This window comes from Tinamus guttatus, unplaced genomic scaffold (assembly GCF_059628265.1).
Source record: "Tinamus guttatus ecotype Peru unplaced genomic scaffold, ASM5962826v1 Tinamus_guttatus_pri_ptg000213l, whole genome shotgun sequence".
Taxonomy (NCBI): domain Eukaryota; kingdom Metazoa; phylum Chordata; class Aves; order Tinamiformes; family Tinamidae; genus Tinamus; species Tinamus guttatus.
Window position 1 is genome coordinate 3,964,899 of NW_028288747.1, and position 26,316 is coordinate 3,991,214.

At 44.4% G+C, this 26,316-nt stretch overlaps 1 protein-coding gene across 1 annotated transcript; it reads right to left on the minus strand.

Moving 5' to 3' along the window:
- Nucleotides 1-593: 593 nt before the first annotated feature.
- Nucleotides 594-24,759, minus strand: ENPP6 (ectonucleotide pyrophosphatase/phosphodiesterase 6). Its single transcript, XM_088524809.1, has 8 exons — nucleotides 24,519-24,759; nucleotides 14,400-14,579; nucleotides 9,440-9,551; nucleotides 5,806-5,947; nucleotides 4,251-4,430; nucleotides 3,120-3,257; nucleotides 1,346-1,469; nucleotides 594-799 (listed from the first exon to the last, which is right to left on the minus strand). The coding sequence occupies exons 1-8, from the start codon at nucleotides 24,757-24,759 to the stop codon at nucleotides 594-596; spliced, it is 1,323 nt and encodes a 440-aa protein (XP_088380935.1).
- Between the last annotated feature and the right edge of the window lie 1,557 nt (nucleotides 24,760-26,316).

Sequence of the window (26,316 nt, forward strand, 5' to 3'; positions counted from 1 at the left end):
TGGGGGTCTGGGACATAGACCTCTCTCCCCATTGCAAACACAATGCTGAAGCTCCAGGGAACGTGCTGCTTGTTGCATGGCTTGAGCAGCTCAGACGTGGACAGCTGGAGCCCCTGGAAAAGCAGTAGGGGCTGGAAATCACAAAGAGCAATTAGGGGCGGAAGAGCAACCGGAGCAGACGATACAATTTCACTCAGAAAAGCAAAAAGGCTGTGAAAATCCAGGCTTCCTGACAGTACTTTCTCCTGAATGCAGTGTATCCAGGGGTGATTCCATCTCCGGGGGCGAAAGGCCAAGGTCCTCTTGCCGTGCAAGGTCTGGTCTGCCAGCTGGGGCTCCCGTTGGGAAAATGAAGGCTGAGAAAAGCAGGATGCTCCCAGTGCTCTCCTACCTCCGCTGGCTCTGCCACTGCTCCGCCAGGAGCTCGGCAGAAAGGGCCAGTGCACACGGTGCTCGCTTCGCCCCGCGGGGAGAAGCGCTCTATTAATGCAGCTATTATTCAAACGCAGAATCGAACAAAAAGAAGGGGGAGGAGGGATCGAGTTGCTGGTGACGCTGACCCGCATTGTCCTGGGCTCACGTACGGGGACCTGCTAGGCGAAGAGCGCGAGCAGGAGCAGCGCCAGGGCGCAGCGGCCCCACGGGGCGAGTGGCGGCGCGGGCGCCGCGTCCCGCAGCATGCACTGCACGCGCGACCACGAGCCGTTGTTGGGCAGCGGCCTCACGCCCGCCACGTGGCACATGACGTTGTAGACGTCCACGGACCTGATGGGCGGCGCACGGAAGTTGGACTTGAAATCTGGAAGGGAAACAGGAGAAAATGAGGGGCTGGTGCCCTGCGAGCGCCTGCTCCGCTTCCGATGCTGATGGGTGCTGCCAAGCGAGCCCCAGCACCCTCTTGGCTTCTTGCTGTGTGGCTTACAGCACGGCTCAGCAAAGGCATTCCAAATGCCTCTTTTTTTTATTAGTATTTTTTACCAGATTTTATTTTAACAAGTAAAGAAAAAAAGAAGTGAATTAAATTATTAAACACACAGGAGCAACCTCACTGTGCGTACGTTTGGTAGAGTTAATGGCCTGAAATAATTGCACTGCAGATGCTGCTTTTCCTTTGCTCCTGGCTGTGGTCACAGTATCGTACTCCTCAATATTCCAAGGGCCAGATGAAGCGGGAACCAGGAGCACCTACCCAGGGCCCATGCACGAGGCAGGGCTGCAACCTCGGGAACCTTTGCCAGGGAAGCGCTAGCAGGACCGCACACAAGAGGCAGGTTTGTGCTTTTACAGATAGGATTGCAAGTCTGGGCCCCCTTGGGAGCGATGCTGGGGTGCAAGCCGGCCCTACCTGGCCCGTAGGCGAGGAAGAAGCCACGCATGTCCATGAGCTCGTTGTCATAGCCGTGCCAGCCATTCTGCCAGGCCTCCCGGCGCCCGGTGCCGTTCTCCCAGTAGGGCAGCTTCTCCCTGCTCTGGGGACACAGACGGATGCGCGTGAGCCCCTGCAATGTCCTGTCACCCAGCTCTTGCTTGCCTCCCTTGTCACTAACGTAGCATTGCTGAGCTCCTACCCGGCACGCGCTGGCTCCACAGCTCTGAGCAGATGATTGTGGAGGGCCCTTCGCTGCCTCCTCAGCAGGAAAGGTCCTCTGAGTCTTCCCAAAACGCGCTACAAACCCTCACTGGGAGCTTATCTTGTACAATGCTCTCCAGGAAGAGCAGCAGGTGACACTACAGGTCTCCTCAAAACTGCACAAATAGTGCACTAATTGCACTTTAGATAGAACGAGAAATGGAAATGAAACTGGAAATGGAAACAGAAATAGAAATTGCAATAAGATGGCGAATGTGAGCTGACATGCTAGCTCCCTGGCTTTAACTTCTGAAGGGCTATGAAAACCCAGATAGAGCTTCCTAAAATGCTGAGGTCCTGAGTGTGCATTTCCTTGCTGGAAAAGAGGGAATGCCCCTGAAGTGTCTCCCCACTCCCATGCCGGGGCTGGATGGCAACACAGAGCATCATGTCTCCAGTTAGCAGCACCCAGAAGTGTTCCCAAAGTGGGAGTCAATGCAGGAATATGAGAAAGATGGCTCCTCCATGTGTAGGGCCACTGCGATGCCCTGTGCACAGAGCATGCACAGGTAGAGGAAAAATGATTGATTTCAGACCCCTTTCCTTTCTCAAATATTTATTTTGTCTAGTTTTATTTTCTTCCCCTTTGCCCAGGGATCCTGAGGATGGCAACAACTGCTGATGTTAAGCAATTCAGTCTTGGCTGTGGGGAAATGCTCGAGCATCCATTGCATTTCTTCACACATAACAGTCACCAGAGGTACCAGATAACTGAACAATTTTAGCTGACAAATTAAATCTCTTGTCTCCATCTATTTCCTTGGCAGTGCGCAGAGCAAACCAAGGAGAAAGGGTCTCATTCCTCCCTTCCCACTGTGGCCCCGGGCCCTGCACTGCGACTTGGCTCAAACTGTGTCGGGCTGTTCAAGAGCTCGTGCAGTGTGGGGCAAATCTCCATTTCCACGTCCCACTCAGGGACAGCAAAAATGCACCGAGGATAAGGAAAACCTGGCAGAATTAATGGGTGCACACTCATGAAAATCAGTATAGTGGGACAGTAGGAAGGAAGGGGCAGAGAGGCAGAGATAATTACCATAGCAGCAGCAATTGCCACACTGTTATTAAGGTTTGTCAGTGTTTCAATGATTTTTAAAGTGTTGTTTTTTTCCAGAAAATGTAAAAACGTGCTGTGCTGAACCTTGTACTGTAGAAAAGAGTATTATAACAATATATATATGATAAGGATATAATGTGCATATCTATACATGTCTGTATACACACATGAGCATTAAAAACTAGCTGTGACACATAGCAGAGCATTTACCTGCATTTCAACATTTGTTGACAAACTCAAAATGCCAGGAAGTAAATGTTAGATACAGGAAACCTGGGAAGAAGTAATTAGTTTAAAAGATAAGGAGCTGAAAGCCACATCTTTTTGAATTCAAAGACAGAGGAAGCTTGCTAGGAAGGAGAAGGGAGCAAGTACTGGGAAACCAGTTGGCTTGGAAGAGCAAGGGGCAGTTTTAGGACAGGTCTTACACTTTACCTCTGCTATGAACCATCCTTCATCAGCCACAAGAGTTAGAGGAGACACGAATTTCCCTTTTTTGTAGAAAAACCTGTCTGGAATATCCTGGATGTTATAAACATGCATATGTTCCACAGCTTTCAATTTTTCATATATCTGCAAGAAAGCAAGGGTTAGGACACCACATGGCTATAAAGATCATATATACATCTATTGGTATGTGGAAACATTTGAATTAGTCAAATAGCTGCTCCCATCATCAGTATGCTCAAACTGAGCATTTGCTGGTCCAGAAGATGATGGCAACGCAAAATCTGCTAATATGTTTTAGGACATTCTGTATACTTGGACCATAAATGCATAGGAAACCACAAACTCACACGTACACTTACAATAGGTACACGCAGAAATGTAAGCACGTGAATATACAGACACACACAGCAGAAGAAGATGAGATGTTGAGAAAGACAGTAAACTAGGCAATGGCCAGATGGATGCTCAAGGACACCATGTGCACGGGGTGCAGCTGTGGAGAGGGGCTCTGCCCCTAGTTCCCTGTCTGCACTGTGAGCAAACAACTACTACCCCCTCAGCTCTGTGTTTCCTACATTTAACCAGCCAACCCCTATCAGAGGGACTGACAGTGCTTAGTTATCTGCTCCATAAGGATGCTGTGAGATTAAGTAGTCAATGCCTTTGAAAATAGCCGCACAACGCTACACAACTGGTTTATTTATTTGACAAGAGTTTGTTGGAATAAGAAGGCCTGACCTCCACCAGATCATTTGAAAGTGCCAGCTAGTGTCAAAAGGTTGGCTAGTATATAAAATCTTAAAAATGCTTTTTGAGATAAATCCTTTATATATCTATCAAATGCAGAGAAATTATTATGGGGTTGAAAGGAGGCATGTGCCAAAATAAGAAATAGTGAAAGATCATGGTTTTTAATTTGTCTGGTTGGAATTTCTTTCAGATATCAAAATCACAAGGGCGCAAAATCACAGATTCAAAGCCTGAGTGCTGATGAGTGGCTCAGGTTGATTTTCACACACAACAGAATTTGGATGTCATGGCCAAACTAACAAAACAATTGTTACAAAGCAAAACAAGCAAATGCAAGAGAAATAAATGCAGACAGGCCGTACTTACCTCTGTGTGCTTCTCTGGCACTGGCCACAGGCTCACAACAGGACCTCGGTCCTTCATTTGTATGGTATCGCTCATATTGATATAGTTCTTCAGCTCAATCACTTTGTTGGCCCAAGAGATGTCAGTCATCCCGTGGTCAGAGAAGAGGAGGACGTTGACCTCATCCTGAAGGCCCTTGCTCTGTGAATGAGTGCATATACACACACACACACACATCACATATATATACATCACCCCATAGACACAGGGTAAAAGCTTGAGTTTGAAACCCTTCACCCAAACACATCCACATGGTTCACAGTCTGAGACAGATCGACATTAAATCTCCTTCCAAGCTGAGCACAAACTGATTCCAGCAAAGCAGGTGTCCCTCAGAACTGTTGGTCCCACATCTTTCCTCTCATTTCTGTCTGAGCTTCCAAATGCTGCTTATACAGATTTGCCCCCTTCTTCCTTCACCCTTAAACCTGAGCTCAAAATCTCATCTTAATCCAACTCCACATCTGCAAAAATGTCATTTCTGCTTGCTATGAAGTACAGGATAATAAATCTCCATCCCACAGAACTGTTGTCCCAATTGCTCTTGAACAGGATTTGATCTTATTTCTTGGTCAAAATGCTGGGAGTAAAGCACCTTTGTCATTAATCCATCCACTGCAAAGGTGTTTCCTCTCTTCACAAACACATTGAGCATTGCATCCTGTATGATTTATTGAAATTGCAATTGTATTATCTTCATTTAAGTACATAAAAAAGCTCTAATATATATATTTGCCATTGTGAAGAGACATCAGAAATAACCATAAAACCTACATTTACCCAAAAGCTTGATGTCCTTTCTCTCACCACAAAAATCATTTAGATAATGTTTTTAAAACAAAGGTTGCAGGACAGAGCTCTGAGAAGTGCCATAAAAGCTGCTATAAAAATTAATTGTCTGATTCCACAGACCTTACCAAATGAGCAGTTTTGATTCGTTCGCCCACTATAAATTCCAGTTGGCAACACAAACTATAAACAGAGCAACATGTATATTGGTCTATGGTTTCCTGGGGCTATTGGTATAATAATCCACCAAGAGGATTTTAATGCTCTTTGCAGAACAGGGGAACGGTATCTGAATGCCCGCAGGAGAGCAATAGCCCCTGTTTTTGAGGAAATAAAAGTTTATGGCCAAGACATCCAATTAACAGGTATTAAACAGACTGTCCACAAACCTAAGAAGAGTAGTTTGAAAAACTTTTTCAGACATTGTGGCAGGATCTCAAGTAATTGTCATTTTGTCAGGTCATTGTCAGGTCTCTGACAGCTCCTTGTGACGGCAGAATTATTTTAAAGGAATGGGCACCATTTTGCCCTATTGATTTGGCTTCTTTAACAAGTTTCAGCAACCCAATGGCAAAAGTAACCAGGGCCAGGATGGAGGAGACACAAGAGACAAGTCACGAGGGGCCGTGAGATGCCATGTGTGCAGGGAAGGGCATGCTTGAAGGGTTGCAAAAGTTGCAGGCACAACGAAACACCCGCAGGCACTTTGCTTCCTGAGCTCACTGACCTTGATTTGCTGGATCATGTTGCTCAAGGCTTTGTCCACCTCCTTCAAGGCGCTCTTGCGCTGTGGGGACGCGGGGCCGTAGTGGTGCCCTTCCACGTCGATGCGCTCGTAGTAGACAGCTGCCATCTCCGCGCTGCCGTTGCTGGAGGCGCGGGAAGGGGAAGCGGTGAGAGGACGGCACACACCAGGGCAAGGACACATCAAGGCATCGACGTCCTTTCCCACATCGCTGCTTGCAGTCACTAAGTCCCACAGGAACCATTTCCAGCCCCCTGGCTGAGCCAAACTTCCCAAAGAAAGCAAACTCCTTCAGTCATCCCACCTCTGCTTTGCTCTTCTGCCCCAACTCCAGCAGTTTCGAGCCTATTGGCTGGTTGCAGCCAAGTCCAACACAAGGGGGTCAGTGACTACCACCCCCAGAAACCACTACCAGAAACAAGGTTTTGTCACCTCCTTGCTCGCAGGGGCACGCGGGGTGGTCAGAGACCCACAGCAGAGGCGCCAGGCAAAGACTGCACACTCTGTCCTCACAGCCCTCTCCTACGCCTCCTGATCGAGAGGGCTTTGCCTTTAAAGAGCCACAAGAAGTTCTAATTTCTGTGCTCAACGCCCTTATTTAAAATCTTGTGTTAATTACTAGTTAAGCGTGCTCTAATTAAAGTTTGGCACTTCTGGCTTTCTCCTGTGTGAGGCCTTCAAAATGGCTTCAGCCATCTCAGGACATGCCCCTGCATGACCTCGAGAAACCAGGACCAACGGCTCGGGATGAGATTACGGGAAAGGGCGGACTCTTGTTCAGGAATATGGTCAATAGACACAGGCAAGCCAAGGTAATCTCCGAGGCTGCACAAAGTTGGCTAATCACACACTTCTGCACTGAATGCCCTCAGCCTAATTAGTAGGGATAGAGTATAAATCAATGCCAAATTACATTTTATGACCATTTTTACAGTTCACTGTTATTCTTACTGGGAGTAGTCTTGAAGATAAAAATGCAAATCTGTGCTCATGAGGTTCAAGCCTAGTCTATTCCCACTGTGCTTCATACATGCCAGGGTATGCCATCCATTATATATACCTTTAACTAAACCAAAATTCCCGTAAGAGAAGACTATGTGTGTATTTTCCTGACAGGTCTAGCTTCTTTTATTAAGGATACCCTAGCAGTCTACAGTAATGGGCTAGATGGAGGAGAAAAAAATCAGAGGTGAATTGAGGCCTAGTGCTGGCCTTTGTGAGTTTGCAAAAGGCCTGGACAAAGGATCCCTGCAGGAAGCTGAGCGGCTCTGCCTGAGCAGGGAATTTCTCTGCCAGTGACACTGCAGTATTTGCTCTAATTCTTCATGTTTTTAAAACCATTCAAATGAAGCTGCCCGTCCTTTCCCTTGCCCAAATTTTCATCTCAGCATTGCTTTCCCCCTATACCAGGTATAGATTAATTTCTAAAATTTAACCCTGTGACATACATGTTCATTGAGCATATTGACACAGTTATCTTCCTCTTCGACCACTTACACTTTTTTATGGCTTCTGTGTAACCTAATGACCATTTCAATCCAGTCCCTCAGGAGTTTGACTGCGGAAAGCAAACGATCTTATTTAGATTGTGATGGGATTTCTCAGTGAGGTCTCGGTCCTCCAAGCAGGAAAGCTGTACTTGGTATGTGTGACCTCATGGGACAAGCCCACGCTGCACCGTGTGCCTAACAGTTTGCATGGTTGGGTACAGCACATCCAGAGCTGGCAGGAATGAATATGTCTTTGCTTCCATTTTCAAACTGTTTTTCTGAGAAAACTAGGTTGTTCTGATAACGCCTGTCATAGGGGAAGTAACCTGTCTTTCTAACTGTACATTAGTCCCTATCTTCTCCCATCACCAGTAAGTTTTGAAAGAAATTGCTAAAGAAAACATGTTAAAGATCTGTGACTTTACCAAAAGGGTTTTGGTTTATTTCTTGCAAGTACCACAAAATCTTCGCAACATCTGTCCAAAAAGTAAGTAGATGACAGCAGCTGTAAATTATAGTTGTGGAAAAGACATAAGGGAAGTTCTAGTTTGTCGTGTCAAAAATGGGTGCTTGACTTGATTTTAAAGGTTTCTGGTGGACAGGATACTCCTGTGCCTCAGTTAGTGGCTCCTGCCACTGAGCCAGCGCCAGCCTCTGGCTAACAGGCTTCTTAATTAGAGGGCAGAAAGGAAACACATAGGACCCGCTGGCTTCTGTGCAGCATCAGGAGTCAGAAACTCCTTCAAAAGATGCGTGTAACAAGAAAAAAACACTCCAGACTTTCCTATCCAGAGAGGTTAAGTCCTGCTAAATGAGCGCTCCTAAAAACATGACATTTCAGAGACTTTACTTCCCTCAGGCTGGCAGCAACAGGGAAGATTGTTTGCCAAGTCCTGAAAGACTAAACAAAAAAGATGGGTGACAGGGAAAAGACGGGAAGAGAAAAGATGAGGAAAACTTACTGTCATTTTCTCTCTTTTCTTTTCAATTTGTTCTGTGGCTTCCTTTCTTTCCCTAATTTTTCTCTTTCCTGGGAAGTGCCAGTTTTGGCCTCTTGTGAGAGGCACCACTGCCTCCCTTGTGCTCCTGCCCATTTCTTCTTTCTCCCAGCCTGGGTGAATTAGCTAGAAATGCTTTCGATCGGCTCCAGCTAGCCAAAAGAGCAGCCAGGAGGGCTGGAGTTTGCAGCAGTTCATGCCTCACTTTTCATTGTGTCCCCAGTTAAAAGATAAGCTTTCTGAGGCAATTCTGCCTTTCAGCACCCCATCAATGCTTTCCTCATTTTGGAACCTTTTTACTTAGGAAAAAAAATCCTCATCTCAGTGCTAGACTTTTTAGATTCCGACTGCTAGAGCAGTTTGTAAGTATTGAATTAGAAGTGCATCCTGGCATGGGATAAATTAGAGAACCACCAGTGCTTCAGAAGAGGAAGCCCAGCTATAGCTAAGGTAAGACCCAGACTACACATGTGGTTGTGGAGTTGCAACTAATCTAATCTTCCCTGAATTTACCACCTTTGTGGAGTCCCCCCTCATTAATACCTGGATAGGAAATGGGGAAAATGGAAAGCTGGATGTGCAGGGCATTTTTTTTCGTAGGAGTCAGCTGGCTGAATACATAGAAGCCTATATTCCCATCACACCCACATTTGTACGGAATGATTGCCTGCCCCCAAAACATTATGTCTGTGATGTTCCAAAATGCAGGAGGAGTCGAAACTTCAGCCTCACAAATGAATGACCGGAGCTGAATTTCATAATTGGCAAATTCCCTTATTTCAAAGTCTACTAGTGAAGGTGAGTGAACTGATTTTCACAGACTAATACCTAATTGGATCAGACTTCATATCTTTAGGAATAAATATCAAAGAAAAATAGGAAAAATTGGTATGTCTCCTCTGAATTGAAAGCGGTGAATGAAAAAAGAAAAAAAATAAAGGAATATTCCTTTTCCTTTCTCTTTATTATGACTGGCTATCTTTGTGTGTGGTTATGTTTCTGTGACTATGTTGCACAGCAGTCTGAGCCCCCATCTTCCCATGTGGGTCATCTTTAAAAGCTGCCCTGCAGCAAGGCCCAACCGACCCCTCTTCCCGAAGCATCGCGCCGCGGAACGGCAGGACGTACCACAAGGACTCGAGAGCATCGCTGATCGCATCCGCAAAGTTCTTGTCCGATGGGACGCTGAAGTACTCGCGGCAATAACTTGGTCTCACGCCAAGGATTTCAACCTCACAACCTACAAGCGGAAAATGTGGTATGTTTAGTAATATCACCTTGATTGCAGACACACTACCATGGAATCCAAGTTCAGGTTTGTAAGCTCTCCGTGATGTTGCTTATTTTGCATCTTTTGGGCAGGAAATCTTACGTTTGGGGATAGAAAAGGGGAGAGAGGTTGGTTTGATGAACACCTGCGGCAAACCATACATTGGATGCTTTTATTTTCTCCTTTTCAAGAAGGTCTATGAGACCTGGCTGTGACAAACTCCCATTCTCTCCCAGCAGATCATTTCCACCTAAATCACTAGGTTATTTTCATTTTTAGTGATGTGGCCACATATGCTCTGTTTCTAGACTTCTAGTATGATAGACCTACATTTTGTTCCCTCAAAGTCCAGTAAATACTTTCCAGACAGACACACACTATCTCACTTAATAATACTCTCTATAGTGAGTATTTTATTATGGGATACTCGCATTGCACTATTAAACCTGTTTCCCAGGAGATATTATTAGAACAATATAAACCAATTAACTCCTTTGGTAACTTGCAGCCTTTGCTGAAAAATGGTCTGTTTTGTGGCCCCAAATCTTATGGCCACAAATGCCACAGGAGAACATGGCTCTGAACACACAAGAATGTATTTCTGTGGGTTTTTGCCCTTTTGCTCTCTGAAGTCCTGAATAAGATTAATGTTTAAAAGTCCTGTGCTTTGAGAATCACTAAGCTCATGCAAATTATCTTGAGAGGGCCCTCTATCCAGAGCCCTCCCTCCACAGTTACACATTTTTTGATGTATTCCTGGGACACAAGAAAAAGGGTATCTTTTGCCAAAGAGCCCCTATATACTGCCATATAGTCGGGTATATACAGCCAGGACATAACCAGAGACACAAGCACAGCCCCAGTTAAATTCCTAATGCTTTAGTTAAGGTGAATGATTGCTCACAGAAATAAGTAATGTGATGATTTAGCCTTTTTTCTTTTTGCCTCTTCACATACTGATAACAGTTTTTAATTTTCTCAAATCTCATTCCTCAAAATTACTCAAGAGATAACTTTAAATGACTGTATTAAGCTCCTGGGGGACCTGGGATATTTTGCTTGATCAGATATCTATATCTTTGCTGTTCTCAGACTGTCCAATGATGAGCATGATATAAAAGACTAGAGAGGTAGAAATAATTAGAAATATTTTTGACCACTAAATAACGTCCTGTAAGCACGCAGATCATTGACAGTAATATTGAAAATTCAGGCTGCTTACATTAGGCATCAAGATAGTGCATGTAGCTTTATTGCCTCGGTGATTAAAATAACTTGAAATTGGATTCTACGTATGAAAGCTGGATACAAATTTAAAAAAAAAACACCCGCAAAGCAAAACCATTTACTATGAAGACCCTTTAATAAATAAATAAATAAACCACTTCATTTTGGTAGAGGCCAAGAGAGCTGGTAAAATTTCTCACTTAAGTATAAAGGGAAAGGAAATCTAATAAGAATTTGGAATAAGACAAGATGAATATTAAGTTTTTCTTGGTGAAAGTACAAATAGATGTGCTGTATTTGCTGAGATTTAGTGTTCTGCACAGTTTTTATGACACTAAACCGCTATTTAAAAACCCAGACTTCTGGAGCAGGAATAAGGACTTCTTTCACAGTGATATATAGACTTCTCTCTATCTTTTGACATTGGGACTTGAACTTCTGCCAACTTTAAATTGCATTTCTAAACATTGATTTAACAGTTGGACACTTCGTGTCATAACAAAGTTTTGAAAACTTTCCAGACTAGCTCAATGGTTTGGAAAATATTGCATTTAAATGGGGATAGGGGGAGAAGAAAAAAAAAGAAAAAAGCTGAGTTTAGAGTCTCTTTTCCCTTTCTCTAATTTCAGTGTTTAGAAAAGATGTCATTCCACTTCAGCTGAAGCAGTTGCATACACTGCTGGAAAATGAAGCAGTTGGAGGGTTTTGTGTTACATCACATCCACGGAGCCGAACGTGAGGAGCTCTGTAAAGTTTCTGGGAAGCTCTGGAAGACTTTGACGTTGGTGATATCACCAGGTTGCTCTTGTGCTCCCCTGGAGCTTCACCCGGTGCTGGAGAGTCAGTCCTTCAGGAGGACAACCTGCGCTGCAGCACTGCACATTTGACCTCAGATATTGTATATTACTGGGCACTGAGCCATTTAGAAGATGCGTAACATTTTGCCCCTGAATGGAGACCTGAGGAGCAGAAACTTCTAAATAAACATGCTGTGTTCATCTTTGAAGTAAGCCCCTCCTTCTTTGAAAAACTGAATATTCATGATGGAGGAATATAAGGAAGAACATGAAGGTGGAAATTTTGGATTCAGCCTTTGCAAAGCCTTGGAAGTTACTCTGATGAGGAAATTGCAGTAAAACAAGTTAACCCCAGGAATTAGCTAGGTGACACTTGCATTTGTGTTATGTTTGTGTTGTGCTATTTTGCTCAGTCTTATTTGGATCACTATCTTTACTGTTGGATAGAGAAAAAATACCATCTTCCAGAAGAAAATGTGGTGAATTTGGCTCTATACTTTGTGTCCTGCTAATAAGTCCTCAAACTTTTCCTATTTGGATCTTTATCAGAATATTTTAGATTAATTACTAATGGAATATCCTGAGGCTGGAAAGTTAATAGCACATCATTCTCTGTACAAAAGTCTACAGGACCTCCACCCAGCTTGACTACTAAATCCTTGTATTTTCTTTAATTTCTTTTGGGATCGCTTTCCCAATAGAATGTCATTTTAAGAAGTAAAGCCTTAAATAATGAATCTAGAAAGTGTCAAACAATTACATCCTCATTGTGGAACTAGAAGACAGTTAAAAATCATATGGGGAAAAAATGTATCAAATTCTGTTATATTTGGCATGATTTTTTTGTATTCCAATTGCAACTGGACTCATACTTCAGGCCAATTGCCCTGCAGTTTAGTTCAATTACTGTAGGGTTTTCCCTGCTTCTCCCTCGATGCCCAAGTCTTCATAGCCTGTGTGTTCATTGGGAACACATACGTGCTTAAAAACAAGCATGTGCTTCAGGATTTGCTGAACTGAGGCATTAAGGACTTTGCCCAAGGTTGAATGTCACAGATAATAACAGACAAAGGTATCTGTCACAATCCACAGATAAAATATCATATCCATGCAAAAACTCCCTTTGACACCAATAGGACACAGTTCCACCACCTGGGTCATAAGGAAGTAAACAGATACATTTGACACTAGGAAAAAGGAATGCTCCACTCTTCCTTGCAATTTTACAAGAAAACATACATATATATATAATATATGTATGATTTATTGTAAAAAATATATAAAACGTGTATGTATACATATATAAATACAAAATGTATAGAATATATATAAATAGACTCTCTCTAAATATATATATATATAGAGAGAGTATTTCTGGCAGAATACACACACACACATGAGTTATGTTTGCATATATATGTATGCATACATACATATTCCCCTCATTGGTCTCCTTGGGCGCTTCTCAGAAGTTGAGAGGTTCTTCACCACTCAAAAGGCTACATGACTGAGCTGGGTAAAGTCTAACAGTATTCCGTGAAAGTGATACTGTTCTCTCAGTTTTCAGTAGCTTTCTGTAGACTAGCGAATCATATCTATTCAGTGCAGATCTACTTGTAGTTAAAACTGAATAGAAACAGGCATTTTCATAAATTTTTAGAACAATCCCTACATTCTCTTATGCTTGAGATATTTATATATGACATTGATATATATTAAGATAAAGATATCAAGAAATGTATTAAGATATTTTTATATATAACCTTTCATATATATTCACATATCCTACTATTTTCATTTGGGTGATCACCAGTAAGAAGCAGCTTTCTTGAAGGGCAATCCAAGACACTATCTCCAGCCTGCTCTTCCAGACTGTTAACGGGATTTGAGTCTGCCAGGTAACATTTACTTCCTCAGATCTTTTCTGTCTTCAGTCCAGTAGAAATGACGTGGCTAGTTTTTGAACGTTAACCATCCAGGTTTGCTCTTTTGGCTCTTCTCTCCAGAAGCCCATCAGCCACATCGTAGGGGATGAACATGATGGGCTGGGGCTGCCTCGGAGCCTACGGCGTGAGTCAGCGGCCGTCGCTCTGCCTGCCAACGCTGGCTGTGTTCACAGAGAGTTTCCAACATGTGCTCTTCAGGCTGCAGTTCTACGCACAAGGGTATTTGCTTACTGCTGAGGTAGCAGAATTAACAGGTCAAAAAGGTGAGAAGCTGCATATCTTGCAAGTAGTCCAGTTCAGCTGCACTGCTGGGACATTTATTCCTATGTGGTTGGCTAAATGAAAAACTAAGAGGATAGACTTCTTTGTGAAGAGACTTGTCATCACACATCCCTAGTGATTCCTGGGGAAAAGACTTGCTCCAATATTGAGCAAACCAGGAACAGGGAGGCCAAGCCACTCCAATCGAAGGGCTCAGTCTAGGGTAACTGGGACCTTGGCTGTGTTAATGTTGAAGCTCCAGCTCACCAACCAATGCCTGGGGTTTGCTCTCCCCACAAGGAAAATTCACAGCTCTCAGCTGCTTATTTCCAGGTGGAAAAAAAAAAAAAAAAAAAAAAAAAAAAAAAAAAAAAAAAAAACATGACACCAAAGACCAGCATTTGAGGGGAATGGTTATCTTTTAACTCTGACCAGTGACCTGGTCCACAGCCCTGCTTCATGAGCTGAGGCTGTAAGTGGGCCTTTACTTGCTAACTATAGTGCATGAAAGAATCATCCTATAGAGTATGGTGTACTTAAACGTAAAGAGACTCCACTAAAACAGTAATAGTTTCTGACATACTAACCTGGCCAGTAATACATAGAGACATTCTTCTTTTCTTTCATCATGGTGACCCACAAGGGCTCTGATCCGTTCCACCAAAGAGGCAACAGGCTTTCTTTATTCACACCAATATCAAAAGACACATTCGTAACTGGGTCCCACATGTAGTTTCCAATCATCTGATGGACCTCACAGTGGCGACCTACAGAGAGAGGGAAAAAAACCCCAAAAAGCATAATTAATGCTTAATTAGCACCACTAATAACATTATTGCTGTTCCATGCTCACATGAGACTACCTAGTAACTCATCTGAAAAGCCATGGTGAAAACCTAGGAAAGTTTCATATTGCAGCAGCTTTTATGATCTCCTTGCCCCTGCTACCTTTTATGAACGTTTGCTGGGTGGTACTCTCCATCCGCCATCTCCATTAACTGCCTAAAAGTTAATTGCTGAAGTCTGACTTAGTCACCTATGATCCCTTCACAGTCAGTGGAGAAAAGAAGCACCTCTGGATAATTCATGCCATCCTAAGGAAAACGACTAAGATATCTGGGAGGAGTTATGCTCTGGAAGTGCATATTACTTTAATTAGAGCACTCAGCTAGCGACAGCCAACTTCTAGATGGCTAAAGCTGGAAGAAATGACTCCCATGGCCTAGGGCCCGATCAACACGCTGCTTACAGCCCACACAGACAGGCCTCTGTGGTGGCAGCCCGTGCGGATGCCACATGTTCAGCTGACGTCTGGCTCCTTCTAAGTACACAACATCTGCCAAGTCTGAGGCTATTTTAAGGTACTTGCTGGCACATGGACCCAGAGGACTGCAGGAAGCAGTCTGTAAACAGGAAGGAGGAAAAAGCGCTCTCTGGAAACACAGAATAAAGTCTGGGAAACTCACATTTACCCCCTCTTTCATCGTGCACTTAACATGTATTCCTCAGTACTGATATTTAGACATCACAGTTTATTTAACAGTGCTTGGAAGAGGGCCAAAACAAAAGAAAAACTATGCATAAATTCCTCAGTGATGGTAAGAACAAGGGAATCAGACATGATATAGCAGGGAGTTGACCTGTCCTCTCCATCATCGCCTTGCTACCTAAAGCTACTGAGTTCACTAAGACTCTTTTTAGAGCAAGAGCTACACATCAGTCCCCAAACAATCAAGCTCAGTCTCTATATCTACATTTCTTGGGCACACACCTATAGGAAATCAGTTCAGAAGGTCCAAAGATACAAGGGATTCACAGCATGTTCAGTGGGAGAAACTTTACCTTAAGAAAAAAAAAAAAAAAGGCATAAGATATTGTGGTTTTCTACAACCTAGTCTGAAACCCTTGTATACCACTTTTATTTTCTGTCATTGATTGCTGGGGTTTTGCAAGCACACACTTTGTTCTTGGTTGCAAAGGATCATTTCATCAGACATTTTCAGCTCTGCAAACTTTGTGTATGTGTCATGTTGGAAGGGGTTTTGAAAATCTCCTTCCCTACTATGAAGCATTTTACTTATGCAAAACATTTCCTCCTCCCTAGAGTAGAAAAGCAGCCCAGTTTGTCGCAGCTACTGTTATTCACTGTATTAAAACAAACACATGTACAAATATACAAAAACTGGTGGACTGGAAAAGAAGAAATCTGTTCTTATGCTGCTAATGGCTTTTTTTTTTCTCTCTCTTTGCTATAAGTCTAAAAAGTGTTGGTAGCAAGCTTCTCTAGAGCATAGAAAAGCCTTAGTGCTTGGAGAGCTACAACTCTTCAGCTCCTTCAAGTCCATATATGCCCGAGGATACATTAACCTGGCAAAGTGCATGCAGGCATCCAGTGCCAGCCTGAGAAACCTGGAGACTGGTGCTGAAGCTGTTGGGCAGGTCACGTATTTATATATCATATCGTCTTCATATAAAAACAGTGACCTCCAGCTGCTACTGATGCAAACTCCATGCAGGTCTTCAGAGCTACCATCAGTTCTCCCTCCTCTTCAAGGGACAGGACAAAGACTGTTCTTGGTAGTGTTGCTGATCATTATATCAGGTAAGTTCATTCTTCTAGGGACATCAGCTGTCTTTTTTACTGCTGCCTTCGCTTTAAGGAAAACTTGTTTCATTTGGTATTTTGCAAAAATATACTGGTTTTCAAAAAATGTGCTGGATTTCAAAGAGATTCAATATGTGGATAGTTATGCTCTTGGAGAAACCCTGTAATCACAAGTGATGCAATTCATCTGCAACACAGAGGGGTAAGAGAAATTCAAATTTCTCCAGAAAGACCCTAGACCTCCCTGGAAAACCCCAGTCTCCAGCTAACCCATTTTTGGGTTGCTCGTCCCAGCAGCTTCTCATCAGCACTCTTCAAAAAGTATGCCTGTTTCTAATTTGATTTTGTCCCATGTTAATCCTCAGCCATGGCTCTTCTGTGCATTGCCTGCTGGCAATAGCTTGTCTGCAATAGCTGACACTTCTTCCCCTGAAGACCCTTGTGCCCGGAATTAAGGTCACCTCTCAAATTTCATTTGGGTCACCTGCAAAACCCGAGTGCTTTACATCCTCTGTTTTAAGTTATTTTCTCCAGCCTGAGAAAATGACCTTTGGTGGTCTCCTTTTTAATAATTAGCACAACAGCAACACAGTGCGAGACAGTCACCATAACATGCAGAATATTATGGCCTCCATTACTGTAACTTCCCTTTGTAATCAAACATTAACTTAAGAGTTTCACGGGTATTAACAGGGCAAAAAGAAAATGCAGCATACAGATGTCATCAAAGTGACTGCAATTGCAGTGAAAAAACACCCCTTCCTCAAGCAACAGGGAAAAACAAAGGCAGTACAGTTCCCAAGACTATAACAACTACTCTATCCTTCTGGAAAAGAGCCAGCAAAAGCATTTGCAAGTCTACATGCTACAACTTACTTGGACACAACGCTTTTTACAACATTTATCTTTCTTTAAAGCACATTCCCACGTCTCCAGGCGTTTTTGTCAGTATTGCAATCAATCTATGAAAAACAAAGATGAATTTTTTAAAAGAAATAACACAGCCTGGTGGCCACTCATGACAAGCATGCAGTAACACTGACTGCTGAGCACCCTGCAGTGACCACGTGTGAGATTTTGAAATCGATGTATTCCTGTAAAATTTGCCTGCTTCCCAACGAACACATCAGATTTGTCTGAGAGCCCCAAGTGCGTACCTTAATTAGCACAGCAAAAGTACCATAATCTGTGCTCATATGGTATTGACCCCATGATAAACATAAATACTTTACATATGTGATGTGCATATAAATACCTAGACAGGTATTTATTACATGTATGTCCTGCAGCTGCAGTGAGGGCTCTTCTCCTGACTCCTGGGTGGAGTGACAAGAGCCAGAAAGGACTGACACGACTGCAGGTGCCACCGGGCTACATGGTCCAAGGAGGAGCTTAGTTGCTCAACGTGCACAGCTGCTGGCATTGAGGGAGAGGCCCCTGGGAAGCTTGGCAGGGGCCTGAAGAAAGGGGTTTCAGAGCCCCAGAAGAATGGCCAAAAACAGGGCAGTGCAGCAAGTGCATCCACGGCCACACGGATGAGGGGTTGTATCCCAAACCTGCTAACATTGCTGCCCAGAGCCCTGCTCACCTCTGCAACATCAGGGTTTCCATCCACACCATATCCATGTCAAAGGGTAAAAGGAAACACATTTTTAAAGTGTGTTAGGTAAGACCGTGTGGTCTGTATGAACAGAAGATAAAGAAAAATTCAATTTTCAATGAACTGATGGTGGTGCATTTGCAAGCCTGCAACAGGAGCACCTTCAGTCCTTTACCAGAACGTAGAGAAACTTCCAGACAGTCCATGAGCAGGGCTAGGCAAGCTGGAAGGCTGTTTTTCCCTATAAAGATATCTGAATCAGATAAACATTCAAAGCTCAGCCTGACATGAAGCATCCTGAGAGCACTGAAATTCAAGCAATTTATTATGTTAGCCTCTGTGTTGTAACTGGTGCCGTGCAGTTCCTTCTACCTTCTCCTTTCCTGTCCCATGGGGAAACCTAGCAGGAGAGCAGCAGAAAGGGGCACTGCAGGACACCTGCCCTTCTCTGCATGGGAACAAGCAAGGCCAAAGGTAAAAAAAGCATCAAGTTGGGCTGGAGAGGAGCATATCTCATGATGACCCAGAGCTAGATGAGGTGGCCCTGCCAGCTGCAGGCCCTCAGGCAAAAGTGGTACCTGCAAGACATGATGAGACAAGTCACGTTCCTAGTTTCTAGAGAAGTGTGTTCCCTCAAAATATCTAGGGGAAAAAAACAAACAAACAAACAAACAAAAAACACAAAACAAACACACACACACTCTGATGCACTCAGCCTATTATTTTTTTCTAAATGGCAATTCATCTGGCCGCATGAAGCTCTTAATTCAATGCTTTCATAAGGGGGCCAGGGCTGGGGTGCACACAGGCTGCTTCCAAAGCACCTCACTGAGGCTTTGCAGATGCTGCTTGAGAGGGAAGGCAGGTCCTGCTGCCCTGGACTGCACGTAGCTCACCTGAATTTGGGTGCAGCAGTGGGCTCGGGGACTAAGGGGAGCTAGGAAAGCAATGTGCCAAGCTGCTGCATGCACCATCGGAGAGGGTACGTGTCTCCAGCAGCTTTCTGTTAATAAAGTGTCACTTGGTAGTTCTAGCTCTAGGCAAAGAGCTACCTGGATACGTGACTGCTCACCTGCAGCCGCTAATCGCTGGTAACAGGCACATTAGGCAGATGTGAACCATGAGGTTTTGGGTAGTAGATAAATAAAAAACTCTCTGCTTCAATTTGTAGCTTGCAAACTTGTGTAAGAGAAAACTTCTTTCAAGTGTTTATTTTTTTAATTTGTACAAAGCAAACATGGATTTTCACAACATTTCTGTATACACGTTAAAGAGAAAGACATCGGCATGTTGTATTATAGCTTTTCTGAAGCAAAGCGAGATGAAGAATCTGAACACTAGAAGCATCCCCAGCTCCCTGTCCCTCCTGCAGCCTAGCCTTGCCAATATAGCATGGCATTCCCTACCAGGTAGCACTATCACCAATAATAGTCATAGTAGCAGTATTGCAATTCCTTCAGCTCTTTTACTGTGTACAGTTCTAGAAATGGAGAAGCATTAAATAAGAAAAAAGAAAGAAAACACTACTGAACCCATGCAGGTAGCTGTGTTATTTTAGATTGAGTGCAAAAGCAGGTACAAAATTCCGCTCTTGTGGTGAAGGGAAACACCCCCTTTCCTCAGCTCTGAGGAAAGCCACAGCAAAGCCACAGCAGAATTGTACCCGCAGTTGGATTTTGCTGGTGTTCACTACCCCTTGTACTGAACAAAGCTCAAAGGACACTCTTGTGACAGTGGTAGTCAATAATTAAGCATGTCAATCTCTATCCTTCAGGTGCAACGTGCCGCTCAGGCGAGCGCTGCCGGAGCAGGTTAGCAGCGAGACGGGATGCTGGGAGGCTCCGCAGAGGAGGCTTCCCTCCCGCTCCCAGGATCTTCTGCAAGTGAGACATTGTGCTGGAAATCAGGAGAACAAATAACCTGCAAGCACGTCAAGGGGTTCAGCAGACCTGCAGCTAAAACATCCACTGTTCAGCCTCTTCCTCTGCCCTACAGACTTTGCAGGACCTCTCAGCCTCTCTAACAGTTATTTGGGATCAGGACGTCAGCAAACAGACCTATGGAGGCCCCTTGCTCCCCACTTTCCAAGCTACCTCCCATGCACTGAACTCTGCAAACAGAGACTCCCCTTTTTTCTCCCTGAGGGCAGAAAAACACAGTTTTGGAAGCAGCACTGCACAGCTGACTGGAGAGCTGGCTTGTCCTCACAAAGACCTGCCAAAAGACAACTTTGTTTTTAGGACCTTGGATAAAAGTCTCTGCTACGTTTCCAGCACTGATGCAATGTGCTGGTTACTGATGCTTATCCTGGCAGGTCCCACAACGCGAGGGGCCCTGGCAGATCCCAGGGGACGCAGCTGTGCCGGGAGTCCTCAGCAGCAACCAGAACAGACCCCCAGCCTCTGCCTCAAGACATATGGCAAGAGCAACCCTGGAGTAATAACTCACTGTTGTAGCAGTCATGGGGAGAGCTAGGGAGTGCAAAAGGTCTCAAGACTTATCGTTTAGTTTAGTTTGAAAGGCAGAAACAGGCCAAGGTAGAGAAAGGGAAATATTTAACTCCCTAAAGCTCTCAATAGTGTGGGATGGCTTATGATCCTAATTGCTTTCTCTGGAAAGGAAACACCACATGGTATGATTAAGCTAACCTTCTGGGACAGGCATACTTGGATTCCTTTTTCCCCTTAGCTGCCAAACCCACATCTAACCCCACAGAGCTCCCTCAGACACATGCGTCAGCACTAACAGCTCCTTTTACCTATTGCACTGTTTTACGCCATGCCTTTCTGCACTAACGCAATCCTGCCTCTCCCCAGCGAGTTCTTTGCATGCACACGGCTATAAGGCAGCACAAGCACTGACCTCATCTATCCAATTGTCTCACAACCCGATTTCAGGGTGCCATTAAACTTGTAAATGGGACTCAGGCATTAAAGAGCTTTTATCACTTTCATAAAATCTGTCATGAGAATCTTCCTATTCTAAAGCATCTCTTTCCAGAGTGTTATTCTCATTCACAGCTTCTCTCATTTAGCTGGTAGGTGTTTGTGCACAAACAGGGTCTCCCTGCAGATGGAAGTCCTCTACTGCCTGCACTCGCATCTCCTCTTGGGTAATAGACCGCTGTGATATTAGGCAAGGGAGGGTCCAAAATTAGACTCAACAGCTGAAGGGTCATTGATGGAAGGCATCAGGAGGATACCAGCTAGCAGCTCAGCTCCTTGAAGGACAACACAGCCACAGAGGAAACAGTCTTGCACCTCTGGGGAAGACAAACTTGAGAAATGTAATATGAGTGAAGGTGTTGCACCTCAACAGATCTTCATACAAAATGATTCCTCAGGTTGCTCTCAATTCTAAGATGATTTCACATGAGTAAACCAGACCTCTACTGCTGTTCTTGTGCCTGCATTTTTGCTTTTCTTTCTCATGATTGCTGTAGGTTTGGAGGAAGAGAGGAGTCCTCTACCCAGGTCCCGGGACTGGGCCACTTTATGTCCCCACAGTTAACACCTTGTGGGACATTAATGTCAACAGAAGATTTAAGTAGGCGATCTAGATTATTACTAGAAAGACTAATCCTGAGCATTACTCTTGCCTTTGAATAACTGAAATCTGAGGATTAGCCATGTACCTTCTCTTCCGTTACATATTACAGGATTTTAAAACTCCTTTAATATATTACAGAGGGTCTGATCCCTGGCAGGGCTTCATCTCACTTAAAAGCTAAGAATTCCAAGTTTAGCCTGATCACATTTCAACCTTATGGTTTTTATCTCTACCTCTATCATTCCCTTAATCTGTGACTTTTGACCACTCGTGATTCTTTGGTAGTTTCTCAGCCAGAACTTGCAACTGCCTCTGTGGGAAGCAGTGATCTCCACTGGAGCAGACAGCGGTGGGGCCTCCGCAGAGCTCCCTCGTGCTCCCACGGGATGGCTACATGGCTGCTCACACCGCAGTGCGCACGCTGCCGCGGGAGAGGCAGCTCTGTGATCCCTAGGCAAGCTGGAGGCAGCTTCACCAGATCAGGTGTTTATCCAAAGAAGTGATGGGACACAGCAAACGACACAGGGTTGGAGATGAGTAGATGGGGACAGAAGTTTAAGCTGATTTAGCTGGAAAAGCCGATACACTGCAAAACTGCATCCACAAATGCTAATTTACAAGTTTGGAGGTAAGAGTGGGAGCTTCTTAACAGCTCACAATGCAACAGTTTAGGACAGGACATGAAGAATAAGCTACCCCCATGCCCGTGGTTTCTCAGAAGAAACAGTAGTGACATTTAAGCAGTGGAGACATACAAATTAAGAGGTTAGGAATGCTTTCCAGGGCCTGCACAGTAGTGACAGAGAGGTGGCAACTCACCAGTCACTAAACATTTGCTACAGCCCAATGCTGATCTCACTCTGTCATACTGCATTTTATTCAAAAGACATTCCAGCTTTGCTAATCAAACCTGCATAGAGGGACCAAGCTTTGCAGCAACCAACTGTTCATCTTCCCTCCTTTGCCATGTGCCACAGTGTCCTAAACCCACCATCACCTAGAGCCTGGCCTCTCCTTTCTGTGGAGCCCCCATCATGGTGTTAGGGGCAGAGAGGACAGCACGATCTTGGTATTGACCATGCTGTTGAGTCAGCACATGGCCACAAGCTACAACCACCCCCCAGGGCTTGGTGCAATCCTGGCACCTCCAGCCCACATTGACTCAGATGCTCCGGTGTTGCCTTCGGCTTGTTCATCACCTGGTCCTCAGTTCACTCCTGACCTACTTACACCACTGAGACTCATGCACTGTGGAGTGTAGTTGGTCTCTGCAGTTAATTCACATTTGCAGGGTGATGAGATCCTTGCCATGAAAGCCAGAGCAATTTATCAAGAGTTTTGGCTCATAAAGGGTGTCAAAATTGCCATACCCTAAAAACATCAAAATATCAGTAATTGCCATGCAGAGACAGAACTCCTTTTTCTTACTAAGAGGAAGTTTTTAAAGTTCCCCCAATAGCTGATTACAGACTTCAGTCTGCACATATAGTTTTAATAGGTGTGATGACTAAATGAGAATTAAGGAGAGAAAGCAAATATTCCTCCTGGGCTTTTTAACAATTTCAGCCAAAGGCTTCCCTCCTCCACTCCCCCCATATATGAAGTCTTAACTTGATTTGCCCAAGTACATCTAAAGAAAACAGTCCACAGCAGAGTGGCACTTATCTTCAATAAATAGTGAAGTTTGCCCCACATTCATTCAGTTTCATCAAGTGATTAACATCCCCTCCTCCTCCCCTAAATATTAAAATAGCAAAAAAGGGGCAATTCTCCCTCAAGATAGGAAGGGGTTAAGCAGTTTCAAAACAAGCTGGGCACAACTGATGTCAGATTCTGACTTACAATGGCATCTATTTGCTTTCCCAGCAAGCAGGATATGAACTGCTGGGCATTGTGTTGTTCCATGGACAGCACAAGACACCACATATCTAGAGGAGAGCAGATTTTATTGCTGCTTCCAGTTAGCTGGAAGGTCTTGTTATTAAATGGCTATGGCAAAAAATAAAATAAAAAAGAAACTCTGGAAAAACTTTTCTTTTTCATTCCAACTTTCTTTGGTTGTTTACTTCAGTTTTGTATTCCAGGCTGCCTTTCTTTGTCATAAATAGCTCATCTGTATTCTGCACACATTCCTAGTGTCACTGTAATTATGTAATCACTATGGTTAGATTAAAAGGAAGTCGGCATTAAAATATATAGTGAAAATAGAATGAATTGACCTTCACAAAATTATGAGTACTCTTTCAAATGTGTTTCCTTGGCATTGAGGGGAAGAAAAAGGAAGCTGTTATCAGAGAAGCAAGAGCAAAAGTCCTCAGTATTTCTCTATCTAAGTATTTCACCTTATCTTACGAATAGAAGGACTTGGGGCAGAGTTGAGAGAGGGACCTGTGAAAGCAGACTGTCAGCTTAGGTTAAAAAGAAACATAGTGCTGAACTTTGTAAAACCAACCTGCTGGCGAAGAACAAGACATGTCTTAGTCACCTGCAGCTTACATGCATTTTTATTAACTGAAAAGTCTCTGAGGAGGCTCCATAATTATCTTTCATGTGTTTTCCACTTATTTTTATATTCCATATTTAAGTAAGTATAGTAAAGAGACAGCACTTTGTAGTGCTCTGCCCTTACATGGGCAGGGAGGTGGATTTGCTCCAAGCGGGGAGAGCCATATCACCGGTCAGCCCCAGGACTCCTGGTGTGGGACCCCAGCCCAGGAAGAGGAATGTACTGGAAGCCTATCCCAACAGCATTCCCAGGCTTACTGACTACCAATGAGAATAGATCTGTGTATCTTTTTGTTTAAGACAAAGTACTTCAGCACTTTTAAACTCCCTTCTCAAGTATCCAGCTCAAAGCAAAACCACGGGTATTTTCACATCTGGTAGGAAAAGGTGGCAGGAATCTGATCAACAACCAAGGAGCATCCCAGAAAACAAGTCAAGAGTGCTCACCTGTCATCAGTGTGTAGTAGTTGGGGTAGGAAAGACTTGGGAAGTCTGGAGTCATGTAATCCACCTTCACCCCCATGCTCACGATGTCCCTGAAGCCCGGCAGGGACTCCAGCTCCTCGTCGTCGAGGTAGTCGAAGCGGAAGCCGTCGATGAGGAACACGAGCAGCTTTCGGTGCGCGGCGGCGGTGGCGAGGGAGAGAGCCAGGAGGAGGGCGAGGGCCAGGGCCAGGCGGCTCCCCATGGCCAGCTGCACTGCCAGGGCTGGGGAAGGCGAGCGGGATGTGCAGCAACAGCTCCAGGGATGGCCCCAGCACCACTGTCCTCCCTGCTGCTTCCACTGCCGGGTTTAAAGCTACAGCACCGCCTGCCTCACGCTCACACAGAGGCGCTGGAGGCAACGGGTTAATTGCAAACAGATGATTAGCTTTGCTTCCAAGAGGCGAGAGGGGGTGGAGGAGGGAGCCCGGGACTGCCCTGTAATGAGAAAACACGTTGCAGAGATGGAAAAAAAAAATGTATGAAAGTAATTGGAGACTGCAAGTGTGTTGCACAGAGCCGTATGAGCGCACGCTGCAAATGCTGCCTTCTGGCCTAAGGAGAAAGAGAGCAGAAGCCTGTGGGGGCTGCACTGCTGCTTTCGGACCCTGTCTCCAGACCAGGGCTGCAATGGGGAGAGGTCCCGCGGAAATGAAAGGTTTTTGTTAAAGGAAAGTGACAGGTCTCCAGCCACACAAACGTGCACTTTCTCATCCTCCTTGCAGCAGCTTTTAATAGCAGCTCGGGCTGACATTCAGCCAGGCTGCCCTCCAGCTGGAGGGTTACGCTGTGCGAGCTCAGGCTCAACATTTCGGTAATGCTGCTCTGGGGCGGCCGCCGACTTGGGGCACCCACAAGGGAACCGCACACGGGTGCCCATGTGGACACTGTTGTCCCCACTAATTCTGCGCTTTAAGGGGACTGATCCAGCTCCTAACACATTAATAGAAAAAAAAGTGGTTTTTAGCTCTGTACAGAACAAGCTATACATTTATTTTCTGACTGTTGCTATGACTATCATTGCTGGTAAGGGCTGGGTAGCTCCAAATTTCATGTTGAAAATAGAAAATTGGTCACATTTAAGTACTAAGTCACCACTTGGTTCTTCTGCTGGCCACATGTGTCTAGACTTACCTCTAATAGAAAGCCACAGTCTATTACAGACTATCGTCATATGTTGGTTCAATTTACTTACATTTCATTTGTTTTTCTCAAGTAAAAGATGATAATTGGTGACCCTGCTTGTGCAGGGGGGTTGGACTAGATGATTTCTGGAGGTTCCTGCCAACCTCGACTGTCCTGTGATTATGCAATTCTGTAACAGTGCTGTATTAGTGCTGGAACACTGTAAATGAGGAAGAATCATCTGCCAGGCAGAGGTGAGTTGGAGGAAAGCATAATATTTGTATTTCTTGATAAAAGGAAGGGAATGCAGCTCTGGGAAGGGGTGTTTCCAGCCATTGTCTCATTCAGCAGAGAAACGGCCACTCGCAGATGTTGACACCTGACCAAGGTTGCAAGAGATGATGGCTGCCATCCAGACGTGAAAGTTTGCCCTTCGTTTGCTCTTCATAACACTTCCAATTACATGTCCAGTATTCAGTTGCCTCTTACTAAATACTGGACTGATGCAAGCTGAGAAACATGGCTTGGCTTTCAGACTCCCTCAGAGGCTGTCTCGACAGTCTTGTTCCAAATGATTATTTGCACCTGTGCAAATCGAGTACAAAAACAATCGTGTTCTGGCTTGCATTTTATTTAT